The sequence below is a fragment of the Trichomycterus rosablanca genome, chromosome 11 (assembly GCF_030014385.1).
Source record: "Trichomycterus rosablanca isolate fTriRos1 chromosome 11, fTriRos1.hap1, whole genome shotgun sequence".
Classification (NCBI taxonomy): Eukaryota; Metazoa; Chordata; class Actinopteri; order Siluriformes; family Trichomycteridae; genus Trichomycterus; species Trichomycterus rosablanca.
In genome coordinates this window covers 32,949,679-32,972,084 of record NC_085998.1, presented here as the reverse complement: position 1 = coordinate 32,972,084, position 22,406 = coordinate 32,949,679, and the positions used below count along the sequence as shown (strand labels likewise).

Here is a 22,406-nt window from a genome sequence, read left to right as displayed (position 1 = left end):
AGTTAATCAATAGCTCATTTACTTCCATTATTGTTCAAGTTTCTACAGTATATATCTCAAGGGAAAGTAAAACAAGCTATTATGAGCTCTGTTAATGGCAGATGGATGATTAAAAAGCTCAGTGACTAACTGTATATTAATCATGATCCAGATTTTGCCCATTGAATGACTAATTACTAATTTTATGAATTAATAAAAGCAAATGACTGCAAACATATTGATGTATAGTGCCTAAAGAATATGAACAAGTCCTCTGTTTTACTGCAAAGTTCTTTGCCACTATGCTAAATGGATAGGTCCATAAAGACATGGTTTAAAGACTTTGGTGTAAAGGAACTCCAGTGGTCTGCACACAGCCCTGACCTAAACCTCACTTAACAAAATTTGAGGGCAGCATGGTGGCTAAGTGGGTAGCACTGTTGCCTCACAGCAAGAAGGTCCTGGGTTCGATCCCCAAGTAGGGGGATGTGGGTCCTTTCTGTGTAGAGTTTGCATGTTCTCCCCTGGGCAAAATGTGGGAAACACCGCAGATAGGTCACAGTCTATCACAGGACACACACACATTCACACTAAGAGCAATTTAGGAGCTCCAAGTGGTCTGATTGCTTGCCTTTGGACATAAAAAACAAATGGTGCTAAGATTAATATTAATTACAAAAATCAGCCAAAAAACACTAGCCAATTCTTTGATTTAAGATAAATTCTATGATTACAAACTTGAATTAAGAGGTGAGAACAGAACAATAATACAAGTAGATTTGATGGGCAGTTTTGAGCAACAATATTGCTGTTTAACTGAAACAGGACTGTGTATCTGCAGAGGAAAGACAGCTTTTGTTGCAGGGTGTACGAAATATAATCACTCCTTTGTCAGCTCCAGAGCGCTCTCTCTCACCAGCTTTTCCACTAAATACTAAAATGACCTTTGCTAAATGTGTTTCAATAACAAAATCAAGACAAATATTAATTATTAATTGCTTTACTATTTATTATAGAAAAAATCAAAGCAAGACAACATGGTTCTTGAGAACCTGGGTTTAAATCTTGGCCCGTCTGTCAGGTGTTTTGCATGTTGTTCCTGTGTTAATGTCATACTTTGGTTTCCTTTTACCTTCCAGATCCAGAAAGACTCTGGATTGGCTGGTTTAAATTTACCTGAGGTATAAGTGAGTAATTTTGTGAGCATATGATACTGTGATGTACAGTATAAGCACCATTATTTGCGATTAGAAGTGTCTATTTCAAACATTAAATAATTATTAACAAATAGATAAATGAATTTGCAAAACAGCGTTGCCTTTTTTTTCTTAAATCTTTGTCTACTATCCCATTGTCACTAAATTGGGGTTGTAGAATTTACCGTATTAATCAATACTGGCAGATGAACTAATGAAATTAGCCCTGTTCACGAGACTTTTATTGATAGGTTTTCATCTGCAGGGAAAGAAAACCTATGTTCTGATTTAACAAGGCACATGTGAGCTGACAGGATTTATGAACAGGTACGATATTGTTGCTGGCTGTTCAGATATATCTAAATCTTAAATCAAATTCTAGTGAAATAATAGATTCAAGTGAGTTTACTGGCGGTAAATCTTATATTTTTTGTTAACCGAGTTTGTCACGTGCCTGATTGTGTTACTGCATTTATTTTCCACCCAGAAGTGCAGCTGATCCATGTGATTCAGACTCTGTCAGCTTTTCTGTGCCAATATTTTCTCTCTTCCACTTTCTTCCCATCTGTTAACCAGCACCATGACTTCATCTCATTCTAAGAATTTTACTCAAATTTATGAATTACTTCAACATAAATGAATACCTGCCACTTTTCTAGACAACAGACGTCATAACACCCAGAATTCTTTCCCACTAAAGTAATAAACTATGCAGGTGGATATCAAATAAGTGTGCTATGCTCAATCCTTCCATGAATTTTAGATTGCACTATTTATTAAAAATTTAATGAACACAGAAATCTGTGCAAAATGTGTAATGTGTAAGCCTGCTAGAAAATCTTTAAAATTTATTTTAAGATTAGTCACAAACAATGCAGAGACAAAATTCACCAGCCAACATGAAGACAAAACAAAACAATATCTAAATGTTTCACATAAAAATTTAAAAAAAGACTGCAGTGGATCTTTCATTGCTAAGTATGAAAAATATGATGTATCTTCCCTTAATTAATTAATTAATCTAAATATTATTATATGTCTATTAAGAAAATGTGTTCAGTTGGCAGACTGTGTATGTAGACAATCAGTTGGAGCTTGTTTTACCAAAATATTATTTGAAAAGAAAATTGTGTCTTATTTTGCCTTACTTTTGTCAACACATATGAAAATGATGATTTGACTATTATACTATATATTATACTATATACTATACTACTATAATAATTAATAAACAATCACAACGTTTAATCAGGGGTGGCACAGTGCAACAGTAGGTAGTGCTAATCTTGCCTCTGGTCACTTTATATGACGAGATGGTTTCATCCTACAACTCAAAAACACACCAGTTGGTGGACTGGTTCCATAAATTGTCCCTAGATGTAATAAGTAAGTATTTGAGGAAGTATGTGATTTTCAGTGATGAATTAGCTGCCACAATCTCAGCTGGTACCTAGTGTTTTCTAGTAGACTCCCACAGTGACCTTGAGAAGGAGAAAGAAGCTATTAAAGGTAACACAATGTTTAATTATATGTGGAATTAGCCTTTATATTGTGGGTAGTGCTTAAGGTGTATTAGTTTTGGCCTTACCTTATCAAAGGTATATTGGTAAAGGCCTACCCCCACCCCTACTTAGTACAAAGGTACAGATAACCCCTACATAAAGCAGCACACCAAGCTGGTGGTCTGCTAGCAAGCAGGAGGTATTGTTTACACTGGATATTCTTAGGCTAATGTCAGTTTGCTGGGTTATAATAAGATTCCTACAAGGAAGTGCAGTGATGCAATGTTTGAAACCATAAAACTGAAATCTATCATGCAGTGTTTCCATATGGAAGCCAGAAATTGAGCCAAAAATAGAGCCAGTCGACAGGAAGACCCTTTTCCTTTGAATGATGCGATATTAAATGAAATATTTACTCAATTATATTACTGATCATTTATGAAGGACAAAATCAGCTTCAGGATTAAGCCAGATATTCAAACTGCAAATCTGTAAATTCTTCACACAACTGCAATTCAAGTAGTGACAAAAAGGACTCTCTTATTTCCTTACTTCCTAAAATAATAATAAAATATTTTACCCATTCCACAGCCACTAACATTAGCTTTTTGCCAAATAAAAATACATGACATTTCTTTTTCATCTAATTAAACATAATACATGGTTATACTCTAAAGGTTTTTAATGACTCACATAATGTATATCTTATTACCAAACAAGTGTGAACCACAGCCTTTTATTTCATGATTGTGACTGCAGTCACTTTGAGAGATTTGCATTGTTCTAATGTCTTTTACTGGCAGCAGAAATCCAGTATTACTAGAATAAACCCCACAAAGAAAGCCACAGGTTTATTCTTGGAGAAACAGACCAAAGCCGAATAGTCAAATGAATATGAATCAGCAGGTCAGGAAATATTGCTTTATATTAGTTACTAAATTGAGAAACAGTAGCTGCATGGATAGAACTGGACCATCTAATAACTGCTGCTGTAGCCGAATTATTATTACAGCCACTAACTGGTCAGGAGTATGTGGACACACTGTTTATTATTAAGTTCAGTTATTTTACCACATCAACCACTACCAGTTGTGGATACTTATATAAAATAACATAAATGCTTTCCACATTGGTACAACAGTTTTTTCAGCATGACTGTGACCTTGTGCACAAATCAAGGTCTATAAAGACATGCTAGAAAAAAGGCTGCACAGAGCCCTGACCTCAGCCCCACTGAACAGATCTGGAATGAACTGGAACATCAATTGATGCTTTCTTGACCAACATCACTGGCCAGCAATACAAATCCTCTTTTGACTGATTAAGCACGACTTCCCACAGACATATCTTGGTAGTGGCGGTAGTAGGCAGTTGTAGCCTAGTGGTTAAGGTAATACTAGTAATCAAAAGGTTGCTGGTGCAAGCCCCACCACTGCCTGGTTGCCACTCAATTGCTTAGATAATATACTGTCACAGTACTGTAAGTTGCTTTGGATAAAATGCTGAAAATGTAGACGTAAATGAGTGGCAGTTGTTACAGCTAAAAGGTTACATAAAGGTCAGGTGTCCAAATACCTTTGGCCATATGCTGTGTGTGTGTGGGATGAGAGCATGGTGAAGAAAAAATTGTATATATACGGTACTCCTTCCTTAAGTCATATAAAAGTAAGGAAACAATAAAAACGCTTTGTGACTTGTTTGCTCCACTTAGACTCCACTACAAGCAGACAAATACAACAATACACAATCTGCATTTTCTTACTCGCTCACTCACCTACATTTTTCCACTGCTGGAACTCACACTGTCAAATAAACATTGTCTCTAATAGGAAATGAATGTTCATAGATTACACGGTACAACAATGAGCTGCAGTGAACATTTTCCTGAAGTTCCTTTTAAAAGTTATTTGGAAATGCTGACATGTTTTTGCACAACCCTCTTCTATCCACAAGAAAGGAAAAGTCACCTAAACATGTATTTTATAGCCTTACAACAATCAGTCAGAATTCCTGAACACAACTGAATCATTAAGTTTAGTGATGGAGAGAATACAAAGCAGGTCGAAAGCAGACATCAGTCACAATTACAGGCACAACACATTTTTCCCATCTGCAATGCTGCTGACCCGTGGAGGAATGTGGTGCTTGGCAGGGAGGTAAACATAAAGCAGGCCAGACAGGAGCTTCTGATGAGGCATCTTAGGACAGATGGGATGGTTGCATGAGTTCTGAACAAAAGCCAGTAGAATTGGCATTGGCACTGCCTTATTGTTCACTGATGTCTTTTGACATGGGTCTTTTAGCCTGTCCTGTTACTTTTATAGTTATCGAAATAAAAGGCCCAGACATATTGCAGGAGAAACATCTACAAAATCTAAAATTGCAGTGAAGTACAGACATGACGGGCATAACTAATAACCTTTCCAACATTGCTGTTAAAACTGGAAGCTTACACTGAAACCCTGGAAATAACATAACATTGTAATCTGTCTTTCGATTTTGAAACACTTTTCAAGGCTGAGAATTTCACTTGGTAAACTACAAACCATAGCAGTTATGGTACTGGACTAGTAAGCAGAAGGTTGCTGGTTCAAAACCCACCACTGCTGGGTTTTAAGGCCCTTAACCCTCAATTGCTTGGACTGTATACTGGCAAAAGTACAAAGAAATGACTTTGTTTTGGCTAACCATTTATTGTGAATGCAACACACTCAATACAAGTTCTGACAGGTAAAATAAGAATGGCAACTTTACTTGAAATAATATTAAAGTCACAGATTTAAAACATTCCTCAATAAGCAGATGAACTGTTAACAGGCGAGGGTAACAATTGCTTAGAAAAGGAGAATGCACCAAAGGCAAGCAAGCAAAGATTTTGTAAGAGAGTTGTCAGTCATTTAATTTCTCAATGCAAGAGTCCAGATAATTTAGGCCTTTCAACATCCAACAATCTGGAAACACAGTCCGCCACTGCAGTAAAAACGCAATCTTAAATGTTATAACAAAATGAGAAAGCCATTCCTCAAGTCTATGCAGTTATCTGTGCCCAAACTCATCTAAAATGGACCAAATCAATCTGTATTAACATCAAGTTTTCTGGGCTTAAACCTTAATGAAGACTAAAAGGACCATCCAGACTGTTATTAGCAAATGGTGCAAAAGCTAACAAACTGTGATGGTATGGGGGTGCATTAATACCCACGCCTGAGGGATTTTGAAGTATGTCTGTAAAAATTTGTACCCATTCAATCAAAAGATCAATTGTATGGCTGGACACTGATACTGGTCAAGAAAACCTCAACTGATGTTCCGGTCCAAAATTGTTCAGTGAAACTAAGGTCAGGTCTTCTTTTTATGGAGGTAACCAACACCTTATTTAATGGTCGTATTTATAATAGTGTGTGCTGCTTTGCGAAATTGTAGTAAATTGTCTGATTCAAGTGTACCAGTTCTTCTCTGACTGTCTCCTACCAAGGCCTAAGGGACTCCCAGCCCCAGTTTCGTCCTTCCTGTCAAACCGAGGCTCATACAGACAGTTTAGTGGCTCCACATTTAGACACAGGCCAGCCTACTTTTGGCTTCCGTACAAGTTCAAATGGACTCAACTGGATGAAAGCGCTTTCACTTGCTTGAGCAGACAGGCTGTCCTTTTAGGATATAGGTCAGATCATTACTGCAGGCCTATTTTTATTATAGGGACACTTTTACAACTATATTAGCCTGTGAAAACACACTCAAAGGCTGTGGCCCAGACTAAAACAATGGCCACTACGTGAAGAACTTTAAAAGAAAACTGAGGTGGTAATGTAGCCCAGTTACATTTAGCATTATTATCTGAAAGTATGGAAATAAATGTCATGATCAGAGCTAGTTTGACAAAAGAAAAACTAAATACGCTAACTTAATGTCAGCTAACAAACACAACAACACAGTTGGTACAGTGAAGACTATCATCAACATCAATAACTAGTGTTGAAGTGTTAATCATTGCTATACCCCTCTGGATTTAAGGTATGAGAAAGTAGTTTTTTTCTGATCCTGAGTGAGTCATCTTGCATTCAAAAACCAATGCTGTCATTTTAGATTTACACCTTGAGTTAGACATAAGAAAGACAAAGCTACACAGGAGCATAATATACAAATTTAAAATGTGTTTATTTTGTATCATATTTTATTCCAATTTCAGTAGTAAAATTAAATTCAGCTTTCTACCCACATAATGTAAATGATATACTATTGCTACCAACATTTATACACAGCTTGAGAATCAGCTTGACTGATTAATTTTAAATATGATTTGTTCATAAATCAGACAGCAGCACAATATTACACACATATGAATAATGGTTGAAATATAATTTCCAATCATCTGCCTGCGGGTCCTTTTGCCTAATACCCTTATTAGTCCACAGCACCTGAACCACTCAGTTGACATAATGCATTTTGAACCCAGGCTCTAGTTCATCTAACATTGTACAAAACCAAAAGCCTGTGCTAATAGCATTGAAGCTGCCATGGAAATGAAAGTAAAATCTCCTTGGCATGGTAAGGACTGGCAAGCATCCTTTCTTTTGTAATGACTGTAAAGAAGTGACTGTATTAGTAATAATCATCTTTCATCTCTTCCTGGAATTCAGTTTTTATAATCGCCTCAGAAAATGGCAAGCTAAGAAGAGATAAGCAGCTCAGCCATAAATGGGTAAGCTTAACATAATGACTTGTGCTGTATGGTGTAGTGAACTCGCTGAACACAAAACACCACGTATGAGCCGAACCTTAAATACAAAAGCTCATTAGCATTTTAAACCTTAATGAATCCATTGGCTGCATACGTCTCATAGTCGACTATCCATCAGCTTAATTACACCCAGCCAAGAGCAGTTCAGCTCCTGTCAGCATGGGACACAATATGAATATTCTAATTATTATGTCACTCCATATGACTAAACCTCACCCACACAAGGACCATAGGATGGGGATTTTATTTCTGGAACTTTGTTTAAGAATAATTTACAGGGCAATGTTGCCAACTTTATAAAAGTGGCCTGCAAAGTAGGCATGCAGCCTAACATCTTGTAGGATTTACAACGGAATAAGCATGTTTCCAATCCACTTTTTAAAAATGTAATGAAAACTGAGAAAGTACAAGCACACACCTTAGTATAATGCATCCCAGATGACAGATGTGGAAATCAATCTGGAAAGTGGCCTGACCTTTTACAGACAGAGAAAACAAACGTTTCTCTAAAGGCTGATGTGGAACATTCAACCATGAATTGCCTTTTTTTTTTTAACAAATCACTTATGACAGCAAGAAGTGTTATGGCATGATATGTTCATGATGTTGGAGGTGAAGCCTTGTGTACACTACGTGATTTTCAGACAGATTTAAACTCAGCCAGAGACTAAGCTCATCTAGCATGCACCAATCATGGATTTTCCCAGTCACAGGCACAGAATAATTATATAATAATTATATAGTCATATGCAAAATCTAACAACTAGTTGCAAACACAACAATTAAGATCAGCCAAAAAGAGAGTAAAAAAAGTGGTTCATAAATGGGTTAATGAGAATTTTTTAAATGTCAAGCTCTTTTAATCTTCTGTGCACTTGAATTGATAACCAGGTAGATCTGGTCTAAATTTTAAAATTTTATTTAACACAGATCCTTCAATTTCTGTCTCAATCTCTTTATTTGTGCTGCCCTGTGATGTAATGGCGACTTGTCCAGAGCTTATTTCTACCTTGTGCCCAAGGTTCCCAGGTTTAGCAAGTATAAAAAGTGAAGGTTAGGTTTATTTAATTTATATTCTGTTACCTTAATCACCTATGATTACAGTCCTGAAGTGAGTGAGGAACATACATGTTGATGTTATGTACACGTCTATGTCTGTGTTCGCACCAGTCACAGCTGTGTAACATCTGTATAAAGAAGGAACACTCAAGGTCACCCTCATCATTTCTTAGAGGGCCGATATCATGTGTACCATTAAATTGTAATTCTATCCTCTGTGTACATAAAGAAACGGTCTACTGCTTTCTGTCAGCTTTCTAGATTTATGTTCTGCTCTTCAGATTCAGCGCTCTGACATGAGATTTGAGCTAAATCATAGTTTCCTGTGCTGGAAAACAACATAGCATAAACATTTGACAACAAACATGTTTCATTTTTAAATTGTAAAAAATAAACTACATTATTATTATTGTATTCCAATAAACCAGAAAATTTATATTTGGGACACATTATATAATCAAGACAGCAAGGGTCTAAGGTAAGTACATTAAAAAGTGTCTCTTGGCTCACTTGTTACTGGGTATAAACTATGTCCACTGCTAACATCACTGCCATTTTTGAGTAATGTTTGCATTAAGTAATGCATTGATTATTATTACTAATGACCTCTGATAACCCCTGTGCCAGACCTTTAGGTGTGAGAAAATCTGCCCTATTTCTGAAGGTTTCCTGTCAGTGTTGTGATTTATGTGGCATGCTGTGGGCTATGCAGTAGATTTTCTGCACCGAGATTTCTGCTAATCCCTGTTCAGTGCTGTTTTGGCTGCAAAAAAGATTGCAAACTGGGCTAAAGAAGATTTTAAAAGGGACATGCAAATACAACAGTATGCCTTTCTCCTGTGTGTAATATGAATGGAGGTTGTTCTTAAAAATTACTTTTTAGGAAATTTGTAGACATTTATGGCCATTTGTTTTATTTTATAGGGTTAAATAAAGGCTAATAACTATACATTAGCATAAGTGCAGCTCAGCTCCAGCGTTTTAAGGTTGTGGGGTTTGCTACATTTTTAATGAATAAAAACAAGAAAACAATAAGGATTTGTTTTGCTGTTTAATCAAAAAATTCTTAACAAAAAGTTGTTTAGCCCAGTTCTGAATAAATAAAATATCTCTTTTCCTTGCCATTCCCTCTTAACTCTGCCTGAAATATTAATTACTTTAAATACAAAAAAGTATTTTGTCTTTTTTAGCTTTTTGTGTTCAGCATTGAAAAACAGTCTATGACATTTTTATTGTCTTTGGTTTTGCTCAAGGGAATTCATTTTAAACTGACTGCAATTCTAAACAATTCCATGTTTATTTGTCTTTTACAATGTGTGTATATCATAAACACAAGAAGCTAATGTGTGCCTGTGTACATTATATGTGTAAGTGAGACGGTCCTTAATAAATGACTGAATGTGTGAGTGAGGTCCTTAATAAATGACTCAGTGTTTTTCACACTAGAGTAATCATACGTTTCCCGCTGTCTGGACCTGCCACCTCACACTGGGAAACTTCTGTTGCTGGGCACCGCCACAAGTCTCCCAAATGCCAACAGATGCCTGCAGGAGAGCATCTACTGTACACTTCACATGCTACTGTGTCAAAGCTTGGTAACCTACAATAAACACAACCTGCTTGGGGCACAAATTATTCAGAAATAGTCTCATTTAAATAATAGATACCTACTGTGCTGTGGTCTTTAATTGGCATCATAATGTACAATTAAATTAAGTATTTATTTTTACACATTTCAGTTTAGTAGTAGGTTGTAGTGAGTGTGAAGATGCACATTTGCATCAGTTCATGGTTAAAGGCCTTGTTTAAATGAAAAACAGGTTTTTGTATCTGTTGGATGTGTCTGTCAAAGAGAGGGCTGTGTGTGTCTGTGTTTGTATTTATGTTAGATTATATGCATGTATAAGGTTTCCTTACATGAGAGAAGATTAGTTAATAATTAATAACCAACTGATCAGTTACTAACAAAACTTAATTAGTGCAAAGGCATACAGACTACCTATAGTACATGTACAGAACTTAATTTCATGCACTCTTTTCTGTTATTATTTAATATTTATATGCAAATTACTATTTTTTAATCACTCCTTATTTCATCTGTGTAATTGCTGGTTTAAAGGTGAGTTTCAGACTATTGTGCTGTTGATTTAGACGTGTCTATTTATTCTTTAGTTGCATTTTTAGTAATAAAATAATTTTCCCATAAATTAACTAAAAGTTAACTCAAAGAACTCAAATAAAAAAAGAAAACTAAACAGGCACAGATAAGGATGGTAAATAGCAAGCAAATTCACCTTTGCAGCTACCTAAATTCGTAGAAGCACAAACAACACTGACATTTGATTTAAAAAAAATAAGAATATTTTTGGTGCCCATTGTTTCCTGGTGAAACCAAAACCACCGCAAACCTGACCAGGATAAAGCAGTCGATGAAAATGAAATGAAAATACAAAGTTTTGGCACAAAGAGAACTTCAGATGGGCACCCAGGTGGCGCAGAGGGATATTCCACTAGCACACCAGCGCCGAGATTCTGAACTCCTCGGTTCAAAACTCGCCGTTGCCACTGGTCGGCTGGCGCCATCTAACGGGCATAACTGACAGTGCCTGCAGCAGACACGTCTCTGCTAGGGCGGGATGACCGGACTATGTGGGTGGGGTCTTCAAATGCTGTGTAAGGACCCTGATTGGCAGATAGAGTGCACCTGTGCAGAGTGAGTAGGTGAAAAAGGTTTTCGCTAAGGGCTGCGAGCGGGTCGGAGGAGGCGTGAGCAGCAATATACCCACCTCAACTGCACTCAGGGATCCCCAGCAGCGGAAGACAAATTGACTACGCTAAATTGGGAAAAAATGCATAAATAAAAAAAAATAAAAAAAAGAGAACTTCAGATATTTACTATTGTCTTTTATCTAACTACAAATGGTGTTCTCACAAAAGGCTTACACGTCTTTTTTATTTAAGCATTAGTTTTAAAGGAGGTAAGTCACATTTGTGAAATCCTACAAAAATGTTCCTAAATTCCGTAAATTTTTTTACCCTATTTTCCTTTTTTCTTTTAATTTTAAAGTCATTTAAATTTTTATTTTCGAACTCATACTTTGTATAAAAAAGCTTTATTCATATACAATTTTTAATAAACACATTTAAAAGCTAACAATATACATGTACTTGTACAAATGTGACTTGATGAGCATTGTTCACTCCCTGTGAATTCAGCAGCTCCTACAGAGTAAAGCCAGCACTACACTGTGCAATAATTGGCCTGATTGTCTTGCCCGCATACAAAATCGTTCAAGGTAAAATATTTTCTTTGGTTGTAAGTAATAATCTGTGGTCCTAAAAAGCACAATGTGGTGCTCACTGGCAGCCAATTTAGCCCTGCTGCCCCAAACAACCGACAAAATAGTTCTGGCATGGTCAAACATTTTAAATACAAATCTTATAGTGTGGTGTGTCCCACATAGTTGCAGCTTAGTGGTTTGTGGATTTGACCTCAAAAACCTTATTCCAAGTCAGCAGACTATGATACCATTTTGACTACCTTTCGTATTTGTCAACAACACTTCCTGTTTACAGCCAGTTAAGTCTGTCTGGATTAAACTTAAGGAAATGCATGAATGCATGTCATTACCGTCTACTTTCATATGGCACTTGAATAGTGCGGGGTGAGAAATGGATTTAGTATTTAGTTGGACCAGGACACTGTGGCCTTTATATATTATTGCTTAGTATATATATATATATTTTTTTTAACTCTTTTTGTAACAGTCAGAGCTCTTGGTGCACTCTTCTGTAGTCAGTCCTCATGTTGTGTTATCACCATTATCTGATTTTCATCTTTTGCCATCTACATTTTTAACAAAATCTTGCCAAAACCCAAACAGTCAGGAAAATCAAGAGCTCTTTAAAAGACTTTAAAAACAGAATCTGGCCAGTTTCCAAAATGTAGATTATAACTTTTGTCTGTTGACAGCTAAAGTGGTTGTTATATGTCAGCATATACATTCAAGACTATGTCACCAATTACTAGGAGAATGTCATCACCTGGCTGTGTGTGTGATGCACATGTTTCTATAAGATAACCTATAGCTTAAAGGTTTAAAGGTTTTGGGTGATGCTTGGTCAAAAAAGTTTGACAGCCACTGTTCTAGACTGTTTAACAGTATCAAGTTACTTAAAGTATTATGTCTATCATATTTACACTGATCAGGCTGTTAGACAAGAAAGAGTAAATAATTACCAAAGTATTTCTATCCAAACACTTAAACAAAAGAATAACTAAAGAAGGCAGACTTTGCAACCCTGGTTTCCAGGACATTAATGCTGTGCAGCACCCACATTTTTTCTGAGCAGCATTATGCTGATATCAGCAGCTTTTAAGACTTTGGGGCAGCCTGGTACAACCTCAGAGCTGTGTCATACCTAGACGCTCGAACACTGCCTAACAGATACTCATTAACAGCCTCCACTGCCTGGCACAGTTCAAATGTAGCTACACAATAGACCTGTGACACTAAACTGCCCACTTGTGCTGCTGCACCTCATACACTGCAGCCCCCACACCGACTACAACGAGGTGGAAAAAGCCTACGTGTTCCATTATGGACCATGTTAAAACATCAATACATATTCATTTCAGATGTTGTGTAAGACAAGGATATTGCAAAAACGTTTACAGCAACAGCAATATGCAGATGAGTTTACTTATCTGTGCAGTTCTCCATCATTAAACAAGCAAATGTGGTAGGCCCTCAGGAAAATGAAACAAATGTGAGCTGTGGCAATGGCATTTTAACATGGCCTTCAGGGGAAAGCTTAACAGTGCATGCTGGGAAATGCTGCCTCTGTGTAAGTTTGATTTCTAGTGCAGTATTGTATTGATTTAGTATCATTTTTCAAATGAGCTTTCTTATATAAAAAAGGTGGATTTATCAGCTACTTTGTCCAATATAGTCTATGTATCAACATTCAGTGTCCCCACAAACAGGCTGAGAAACTCATTTATTTCCTTTAAGCTTGATTGGAACTATGTCATACATTGCAATATGCCAGCCAGCAACTTAAAACACAGCCTACGGTGCATAAAAATAGCTAGAAATACAAAAAAGCAGCAGAGATAGCATGTTGTCTGCCAAAAATGTTTTCAGTGCATGAACAATCAAGAAATCCTTCAATGTTTTTATCAGCATATTAACCACAGGTTACCAACCACTTGCTTGGTTACCAACCTACTGTTTGATTGAGTCGCCAACAGGAGTGATGAAAGAATAGGGGAAATGTGCATGATTTTCTATTATCTACAAAACAAAAACGAATGGTTTACACACATCAGAGGTGTCATGCGCTAACCTTTGGAGCTTATCAAAAGCAAGAATGCACAGGCACGGGCAGCAGGGCCTGCCACAATATTGGGAATTTACAATGAATTCAATTAATAAGGAGCATCACATTTACATCATATTTCAGCATGAACCTGCTGTATAAGGCTGCATATTAAGCAAAGGAGAATTGGTATGTTCTACAGTGCGCTGACTGCTATTTGAACTATGGAATTATTGCCCGCTGTTGCTTAATACAAGACTTCAGCTGCTCAAGAGTCGCCGTTGTCTGATTCTTCTCATGTTGCGCTATACACTTTCAATACTAGACAGATCTGGACTGCAAGCAGGCATACATACACACACACACTCACAGTGCCTACAAAGCCACACTGTTGCGACACGTGCATAAGAGGCCTGGCATTGCCTTGCTGAAATAACTATGGTCTTTCCAGGAAAAGAAGTAGCCTTGATGCCAGCATGTATCTCTAAGCATATGTCTCTTGTATTAATGGTTCATTCACACATATGCATGTTACGCATGGCATGGGATCTGATACACCCCATACCATGACAGATGTGTGCCTTTTGCTTCTTGATGTCTTTGTATTTTGACAGTTAAATAAAGGTTTAAGAGAACTAAAAAATCCTTGTTTCAATTCCATTTAAAAAGAAATGGAGTTTGTAAATTATGCATAACGACTAGCAATGTATAACTTGGAGACTGTGGCATCATCTGCCTCTTCCTAATGATATTACAGTAAATTAATATAATGTGGCGCAAGCACTGCAGAACAGTTAGGGAGCTTTGCTAGAGGGTGCAATATAGATTATGTCACCATCCACAGAGGAGAAAAACACACTGTTTTTGACACAGAGATGCAAGCCACTAACTGAAGGACATTTGAGTCACTGGTATTTCCGCGCAATGCCAACCAGGCACTGTATAAACGATCATGTTCTGTTTGGAATGCTTTTTGTGTGTTTTGTATTATATTTTATACCAAACCCATGGTTTTATATTAAAAACATCAAAAGCCACAAGCAAACACATTCAAATTTGTACAGTTAATGAGTTATGGCTTTAAAAACAAGCCTATGTGGTCAAAGCATTTGAGAATGCTAGTCATACAAAGCACACACTGAGCAAATTCAAAATAAAAAGCTGGTCATTCCGCCTCTGAGATTCCAAACGTCTCAATGTTGGCTCATACATCTGAATGCAGACTGAAGTAATACACAGATGATGTCACTGCCTGGGCAACTGGCCCACAAATCATTTAACTGGATACACTTAATAGCAGGGTTTCCTGCAAGGTCCATCAATGAATGGATATGGCTACTTTGGCTCATTTGAGAAGAAGAAAATAAGTTCTCCATGAACGTAATCTGTCATAAGTGAATGCATGTGTGTTGCAGCTCATTTCCTGTTCATATTTCTATCTGTTTACTTTTAAACATAAGTGGCTAAGACATGAGCTAAGTATATTTCGTGCAAACATACATATGTATCCATCTAACTATGAAGAACAGTATTTATTACTGCTGTACACCAACAGGGTTGAAAGAGTATGTAATATATTTTAACAAAGCATTAAAAAACAACTATTTTGTTTTGTTTTAAATATTTGATCATTAAAACAATAAATGTCTGTAAATTGGGACAAAGCCAATTTAAGACTAGAAACATTGTACAATTCCCCTACAGAGATGATGCAAATATGCCTAGTTGCAGATTATGCCTAGTCTTTTATGATCACAGTTCGGTTGACACTTTGCCAAATCAAGCATAACAATTCAATACTATGTCATTACACTTAACATGGTTTAATATATTGTACACCCTACTGTGCATAATATAATCAAAAGAGTCTGGGGAATGTCTTTAAGAATGGAGCAGGACTAAAAACCACTACAGAATCATAAAAAAACTTCTGAAATGAATATCACCAGATAGGATTGGGGATAGTCTGACAAAAACACAGTTTATGCATAGCAAAAGCAATTTATCAACAACTTCCAGAAATGCACCTGACATTTCTAAGCTTAAGCTCACCTGACATGACTGATGCATGATAGAATCATGTATTGAGGTCTGATAAGTTGATCATTCAGATTTATGCTAATAATAGATTATTTGTCCTTTGGGCCCAAGAAAAACAGACTATCCGAATAGGTACCAGAGTGAAGTATAAAAGTCAGTGTCATGATATCAGAGAGTAACAGTGCCCCTGGAATGGGTAACTTGCACATTTGTGAGGCCACAATTGATGAAGACATTATGGAGCAACATTTGCTGCTTTCATTTACATTTACATTTTCAGCATTTAGCAGACGCTCTTATCCAGAGCGACTTACAGAAGTGCTTCTATAGTGAACGTTTCATTTCTCAAGTTTAGGTAAACAACAGTCGAAGAACACAAATCTGCTAAAACCTGTTAGAACCAAAGTGGGTTTTTTTTGTTTTTTGTTTTTTTTTTTTAATGGAAAAGGATGGAACAAGATGTTAGTAAATAAGTACAAGTCAGCTTAAGTGCTTAGTAAAGAGGTGGGTTTTTAATCGCTTTTTAAAGACAGCAAGAGACTCAGATGTTCGGACAGACAGAGGAAGTTCATTCCACCACTTGGGCGCTAGAACAGAGAAGAGCCTTGATGCTTGTCTTCCTTTAGTCCTGGATGGAGGCTCATCCAGTCCTGGATAGAGACTGCTTTCTAGTCGAGACATGAATCCCATTGAAACATGTGGTACATTATGAAGTGCAAACAAAAGCCTTGTATGGATGAACAGCTAAAAACCTTTATAATAGAAGAATGGGATATGTTTAAAATGTTTAATGTTTAAAATGGGATTACTTGTTCAAAGAAAGGTGCTCTAACATAGTAATAACATGCTTCTGTCCCAAATTTATTAAAATGTATTGCAGCACATATTTCCAAACATTGTGTTTTGTACTGCTTTTAATTGAATACTGGTAAAAAGCAATTTGCTCTTATTTACAAACTTTTTTAAAAGTTCAGTTTCAAGTTTGTTTTGTGTGTGGTAGTTGTTGCCTAGCGGTTAAGGTACTGGACTAGTACGCAGAAGGTTGCCGCAGCCGCTGCAAGGTCACTGTTGGGCCCTTGAGCAAGGTCCTTAACCCTTGATTGCTTAGACTGTATACTGTAAGTCGCTTTGGATAAAATGCGTCTGCTAAATCCCAAAAATGTAAACGTGTTCCAATAATAATGTGCCACGCAAGAAAAATATTAGGAATTACTATTTAATTATTACTAATTAAATATACACGCAAAATGTGATTAATAAGAGTTAAAGTTTTACAAACTATACCAAAAACCTACAGTGGATTCAGAAAGTATTCCCCCTTGACCTTTTGCACACTTTTTGCCATTGTTGCCATTTTACCCATCCGTCTACTCATCATCCATAATGAAGTAAAAGCACATTATTAAACTAATGCATCCACAAAAGTCTTCAAACCCTTTATTCAATACTTTGTAAAAGCCCATTCAGCAGCAATTACACTTACAAGTTCTAGGATATGTCTCAACAAGCTTTGCACACCTGAATCTGAGCAGTTTATTCTTCATGACAGATCACCTCAAGCTTCAGATTTAATGGCGTCTTTCTATGAACTGCCTTCTTCAGGTCTTCTCAAAAATGTTTGATGGAGCCACTCAGCCACTTAAGTGCATTCAGCGACTTGCCCCAAAGCCACTAGTTTTTGCTAACTGTTTAGGGTATTGTCATTTTAAAATGTGAACTGTCAACCAGTCTGACATTGCATGCACTCTGAATGAGGTTCTCTTTAGGAATGTCCCTCAATTCTTAAAAGTCTCTCTTTTACTGTAGTGCTAGCATTAGGGCAGTCAGAGGATGTGCAGTACCTGTTTTTCAGTGTTAGTGCTTGTTGTTCTGCCCCCAAGAGTTCAATTTCTTTTTCTTCAGCTTTTTCCTTACGTTGCCAGTGTACTTTACATGCTGTTAAGCAAACGCCACACTCAATGTTGGCTTTCATCGTAATATGAGGTGCTGCAAAGAATGTTCTCTCCAACAGGTTCACCCATATCTGCACAAAACATTTGAAGCACTTTTAGAGTGACCATCTGATTCTTTTCTAACTCTATCAAAAAAAATTTTGTATGGACAGCCAGTTTGACCAGATGGACAGCTTTAGTACGGTTGAAGCTAAAGCTTCTTTTATTTCAAAATTATTAAGGCCACTGTAGTCCTGGGAACACTCAATTTCTTAGATGGTAGTTTATATCCTTGCTCTGATTTATACATTACCAGAATGTGATTATGGAGATCCCAGACAGTTCCTTAGATTACACAGCTTCAGGTTTTTTCCGATGCATTGTAAATTGTAGGTCCTTATAGACCCAGACTTGTGCCATTTTAAACCATGGCAAATCCCTTCAAATTGCGACAGGTGGACTTTTGAGTTGTAGACACATTTTAGTCATAATAAAAGCAAAAAGAATAGGATCACATGACCACAATTTAGAGAGCCACCATAATGGCTCTGGATACTTTCTAAAATTCTAAAAACCTGTTTAATTATGGGTGATTAAATGTAAATTGATGGATAAAATGACAACAAATAAAAAAAATCAAAGGATCTAACTTTACACTATATACTTTATTTATTAATCAATTTGAAACTTTATTCCATAATTGATGCAAAAGACCCTGTCTGACTAATTAGGCTTACCCCTGGAGCCCTCTGGAAAAACTAAGCTCAAAGCAAAATACAACATCTAAAAGGGGCTCTGATCCATCAAAAAGCAAACCACACACTCCTTTACCAACTCACACCTAGGAGCAGTATATGAAAAGTGAAAGAAAATCAGACTATCCACAAGAAACCCATCTCCCAATGACCAGCTGAGACACATTAAGGCCTTTTTTCTTGGTAAAGGACATGGTTTTAAAAGTCCTTGTTAAATGCGTATTCATGACTGGTGCAAAAGCTTAACATTAGGTTGAAAAATCTTGTGGTGTTCCGTAAAAAAAAAAAAACATATAGTGCTGTAAACCTGTTGCTCTGCTCCTAAAACTTTTTGGGACTCACCGCTGGTATTTTTCCCACATATTAGGTGCTGGAAAGGCTGAAGGAGACCGTGAAGCTCCGAGTCGTTGTTGATGGCTACTTCAAATGCCTCCACGCTGAGTGATGGCATGCCGTTGCCTTGCTCCAAAAGCGCACTGTTGAGCACCCGGTTGAGCACTTCGCGGAACAGGCTCTCCATGCAAGCGGCCAGGTAAATGGCAGCGTGTTCGTGGATCCTGAGTGCCACGCTGCTGTCCACCATCCAGCGAAAGAAGCGTCCAACAGAAAAGACAAGTCCACAGCGCTCGGACTTACCGCGGCTGTACTTGTCCTCGGTGCTCATGCTGTAGGTGGAGAGCGCACCGAGCGCAGCGGCAGCAGAGTTGGCAGCGACGGTCCAGGACAGCACTATCTTTGCGGCGCTTTGCACTTCATAACGGGTGCAGCGCGCATAGCGCAAACTCAACCGCCGAGCCTCCATGGCTATGCGCACCAGTGCGCGGCTCAGCAGTGAGGATAACCTCGCGATCAGCTCCGGACCGACTGTGGCGCATCTCGGATCCCCGTGCTTGGCTAATGCAGATTGCACATCGGCGAGGCTCCACGGCACCTCGTCGAGCTCGGGAAGCCTGGCGCAGTGACCTGGGCACTCCAGCGTCTCGCTGTCGTCTCCCGGCGCAGCGTTCACAGTGTCCGAGCTGCCGTGGTGGCTGCGCATGCGGTCGGTCAAGCGGCAGCAGGTCGCTCCATGCGCATAGGGTGCGTGCGTGTCGGGACAACAGCACAGCGACGAGCTCGACGACCTGAACGAGTCTGCCGCTCCGCCGTAACCCGAGTCCAGCGTCAAATCCTCTAGGGTCCTCGCCACCGATTTAGCCCTCTTCGCCATGGCTGCGCTGCATAGTGGCCCGCAAGCTCGGCGCCAAGACACATAAAGTTCACTCAAGGTGGAGAAAGCCTGACTGTGATGTAAACGACTATTTTAGAAGATTAAAGAAAGTGAATAAAAGAGCGCCAATGGGCTTGAGGTGATGGTGGAAGTCCTCTGCAGTGGTATACTGTGAATGACTCTCTCACTGCACCACAGTTCACTGTAGCTCAAGTAGCTGTAGGAGGAAGGAGGGGCGTATGAGCCATGGAGCGCACCAGCAAAACACCATGTCAAAACTCAACCATTCTGTACACTAATGTACGCTACAGCTCATGTTTGAGGATAATTTCACACTGAAACTGAGTGGATGTACTCAGTTTAGTCGTTTCTCATCTAGTAACTTACTATGGTTTTGTAAACATGTACCCAATCTTTAAAGTCAATGCTACTGAACAGTTACAGTGTACTATACTATAGACTTCTACACCACTGTACTATTGCCCTACTGTTACACTATAAAACACTACACATTATTCTACGCTATTCTATACTGTAGAGTAACAATACCAGAAATACCATGCTGTGCCAGTGTATACATTTTGCACCATATGTTATACCAACACTGTGCTATATATTTCAAATATATCAGTTTGGTAATAATTTCCACAAAGGAAAATGGGTAGGCTAAGTCAACTCTAACTCTTACATCTTTCTAAGTAAATAGATTACTGTACTGCAGTTTGGGTATATTATACTACACTTTTTATATATTATATTATTATAGTTAAGGCCTACTCCAACTAACTATACTAATAATAGGCCAGCCACTTTATTATATGTTACCCTAAACACTGTAGGACTACTATAGTACACTACTGTGGGCTATTATACTACAATGTATGTCTACTTATTGGCACTGCACTATACTGCATGCTATTTTTTTCTGTATGATAAACTATAAGCCATAGTAAGCACCAGTTATCTCTGTTGCTTAGTTATCATTGTTGCCAGACATTATTCCCTCTATAGAATCTATCTGTTCCAGAAAGGACACACAAACCTAATTCAGTTCAGATTTCAACCAAAGAAGGTTGAGCTCCCCCTACCGGTTTTAATTTCACGGTTTTTCTCCTAGCTCCAAGGTTTAGCTTGGCACTGTTGCCCTTGGTTTGTCCTTGTCTTAAATATGTACTGCAGAAATTGCAGAAACAAATTAAATATTTATTAATAAGTACAACCAGTACTATAAAAAACTATACCTATAGCTCTTTTTGTTTCCACAAAGGACTAGGGTAGCATTAGCGTTTTAGAAAGAACACCTGACTTGTTTACAGATTCGTTTTTGTAATCAAGTGGTCTTGGTCTTTAAACAGCTAATTTGTTGTATTCGTTGTGGCACCCCTCTAAATGGTATGAATTCCTGAAGCCACATATAAGACTGATGACCACTACTGTACTATAGACATACACTATTTTTTATCATGTTACCATTAGATGGTTCTTGGCTGTGTGTTGCATTAGTTTATATACTGTATATGGAGATCTGTGAAGGAAAAAAGTGTCTAATCAGTCCATCTCTGGTGTCACATCCTTGACTCTTGAGTTTTCCCCAGTTCCCAGCTTTTAGATTTGCATATAATTATCAATTTCCATAAAAAAGAATAATTTATTTCTAAATAACCTTTAGGTAGGACACCACTACAGCAACCAGGTATTCTGTAGGTAACTGTTTGTTAACTGGCATACTCTATAGAGGACTGTGTGGTATCTATTTTTGCACACAGGTATATCTAATGTACTTTTTCATCAGTAAACTGGATCGATAGATAGTACAGCAGTGTTTATAATCCTGTTCAGATGAAGCATATGTCTGAGAAGAAGTGATGCGGATCGAATGAACACCTGGATGAAAGTAACAAGACTCTTCTTCTTTAATAATTAATGGCATATGCATAATGTATCCCTTTATGCTGAATGGAGGGTAGCTTTAAGCACAGAAGCATAAATTACCTATCAAGATCGTTAGTTTTTTTTTTTAAAGATATAATAAAAAATTAAAACAAAGGACGTAGACATTCAGCCAGGCATTAAAAAGCTTACCTCCGTACTGTATACTGTATAGACTTGGTAAAATTCCGTCAGCTTAAAAAAAATAAAATAAAATGTATGGTAGCCTGACATCTAGTGTTCACAGGCTTCACCTTCGGCTGTACGAAACTTAAGGTTCCTTAAACACATGAGATTGAGGAAACAACTGTATAAATTAACTGAATCATTCATTCCTGAACCTACTTGAGAAACAGGGCCTGGAAGGGAATCATTATCATATATCCACACAAGATACAGCTGTATGTGTGAAAAACAAGTTCATATATGAAATCCAGGCTATAATTGATCCAAACAGTCAAAAAAAATTGGCCGACACTTTTACGTCTTTTCCTCAGTGGTAAAGTAGTGGTCTTTTGTCTTGGTGTACTAAAATACATTGCATTGGTATATTTAAACATATGTGATGGACTGGCGACCTGTCCGGGGTGTTCCCTGCCCTTCGCCCAGGGAATCAGACCCACGGCAACCCTAAATAGGATAAAGCGTTGGTAAAACAGACAATAAATGAATTAATTAATAATTTATTCACCGTAAAACCGATGAAACGAACGCAATGTGCAGACATCTCCACCAAAATAGCAGA

General features: G+C 37.7%; 1 protein-coding gene across 1 annotated transcript in view; it reads right to left on the bottom strand.

Moving 5' to 3' along the window:
* btbd11b (BTB (POZ) domain containing 11b) overlaps positions 1-19,800 on the bottom strand; it is a 74,962-nt gene extending 55,162 nt beyond the window's left edge. Inside the window, exon 1 of the mRNA XM_063004212.1 lies at positions 18,865-19,800. Coding sequence (XP_062860282.1) covers positions 18,865-19,732 — 868 coding nt within the window. The 5' untranslated portion in view covers positions 19,733-19,800. The remainder of the gene's footprint in view (positions 1-18,864) is intronic.
* Between the last annotated feature and the right edge of the window lie 2,606 nt (positions 19,801-22,406).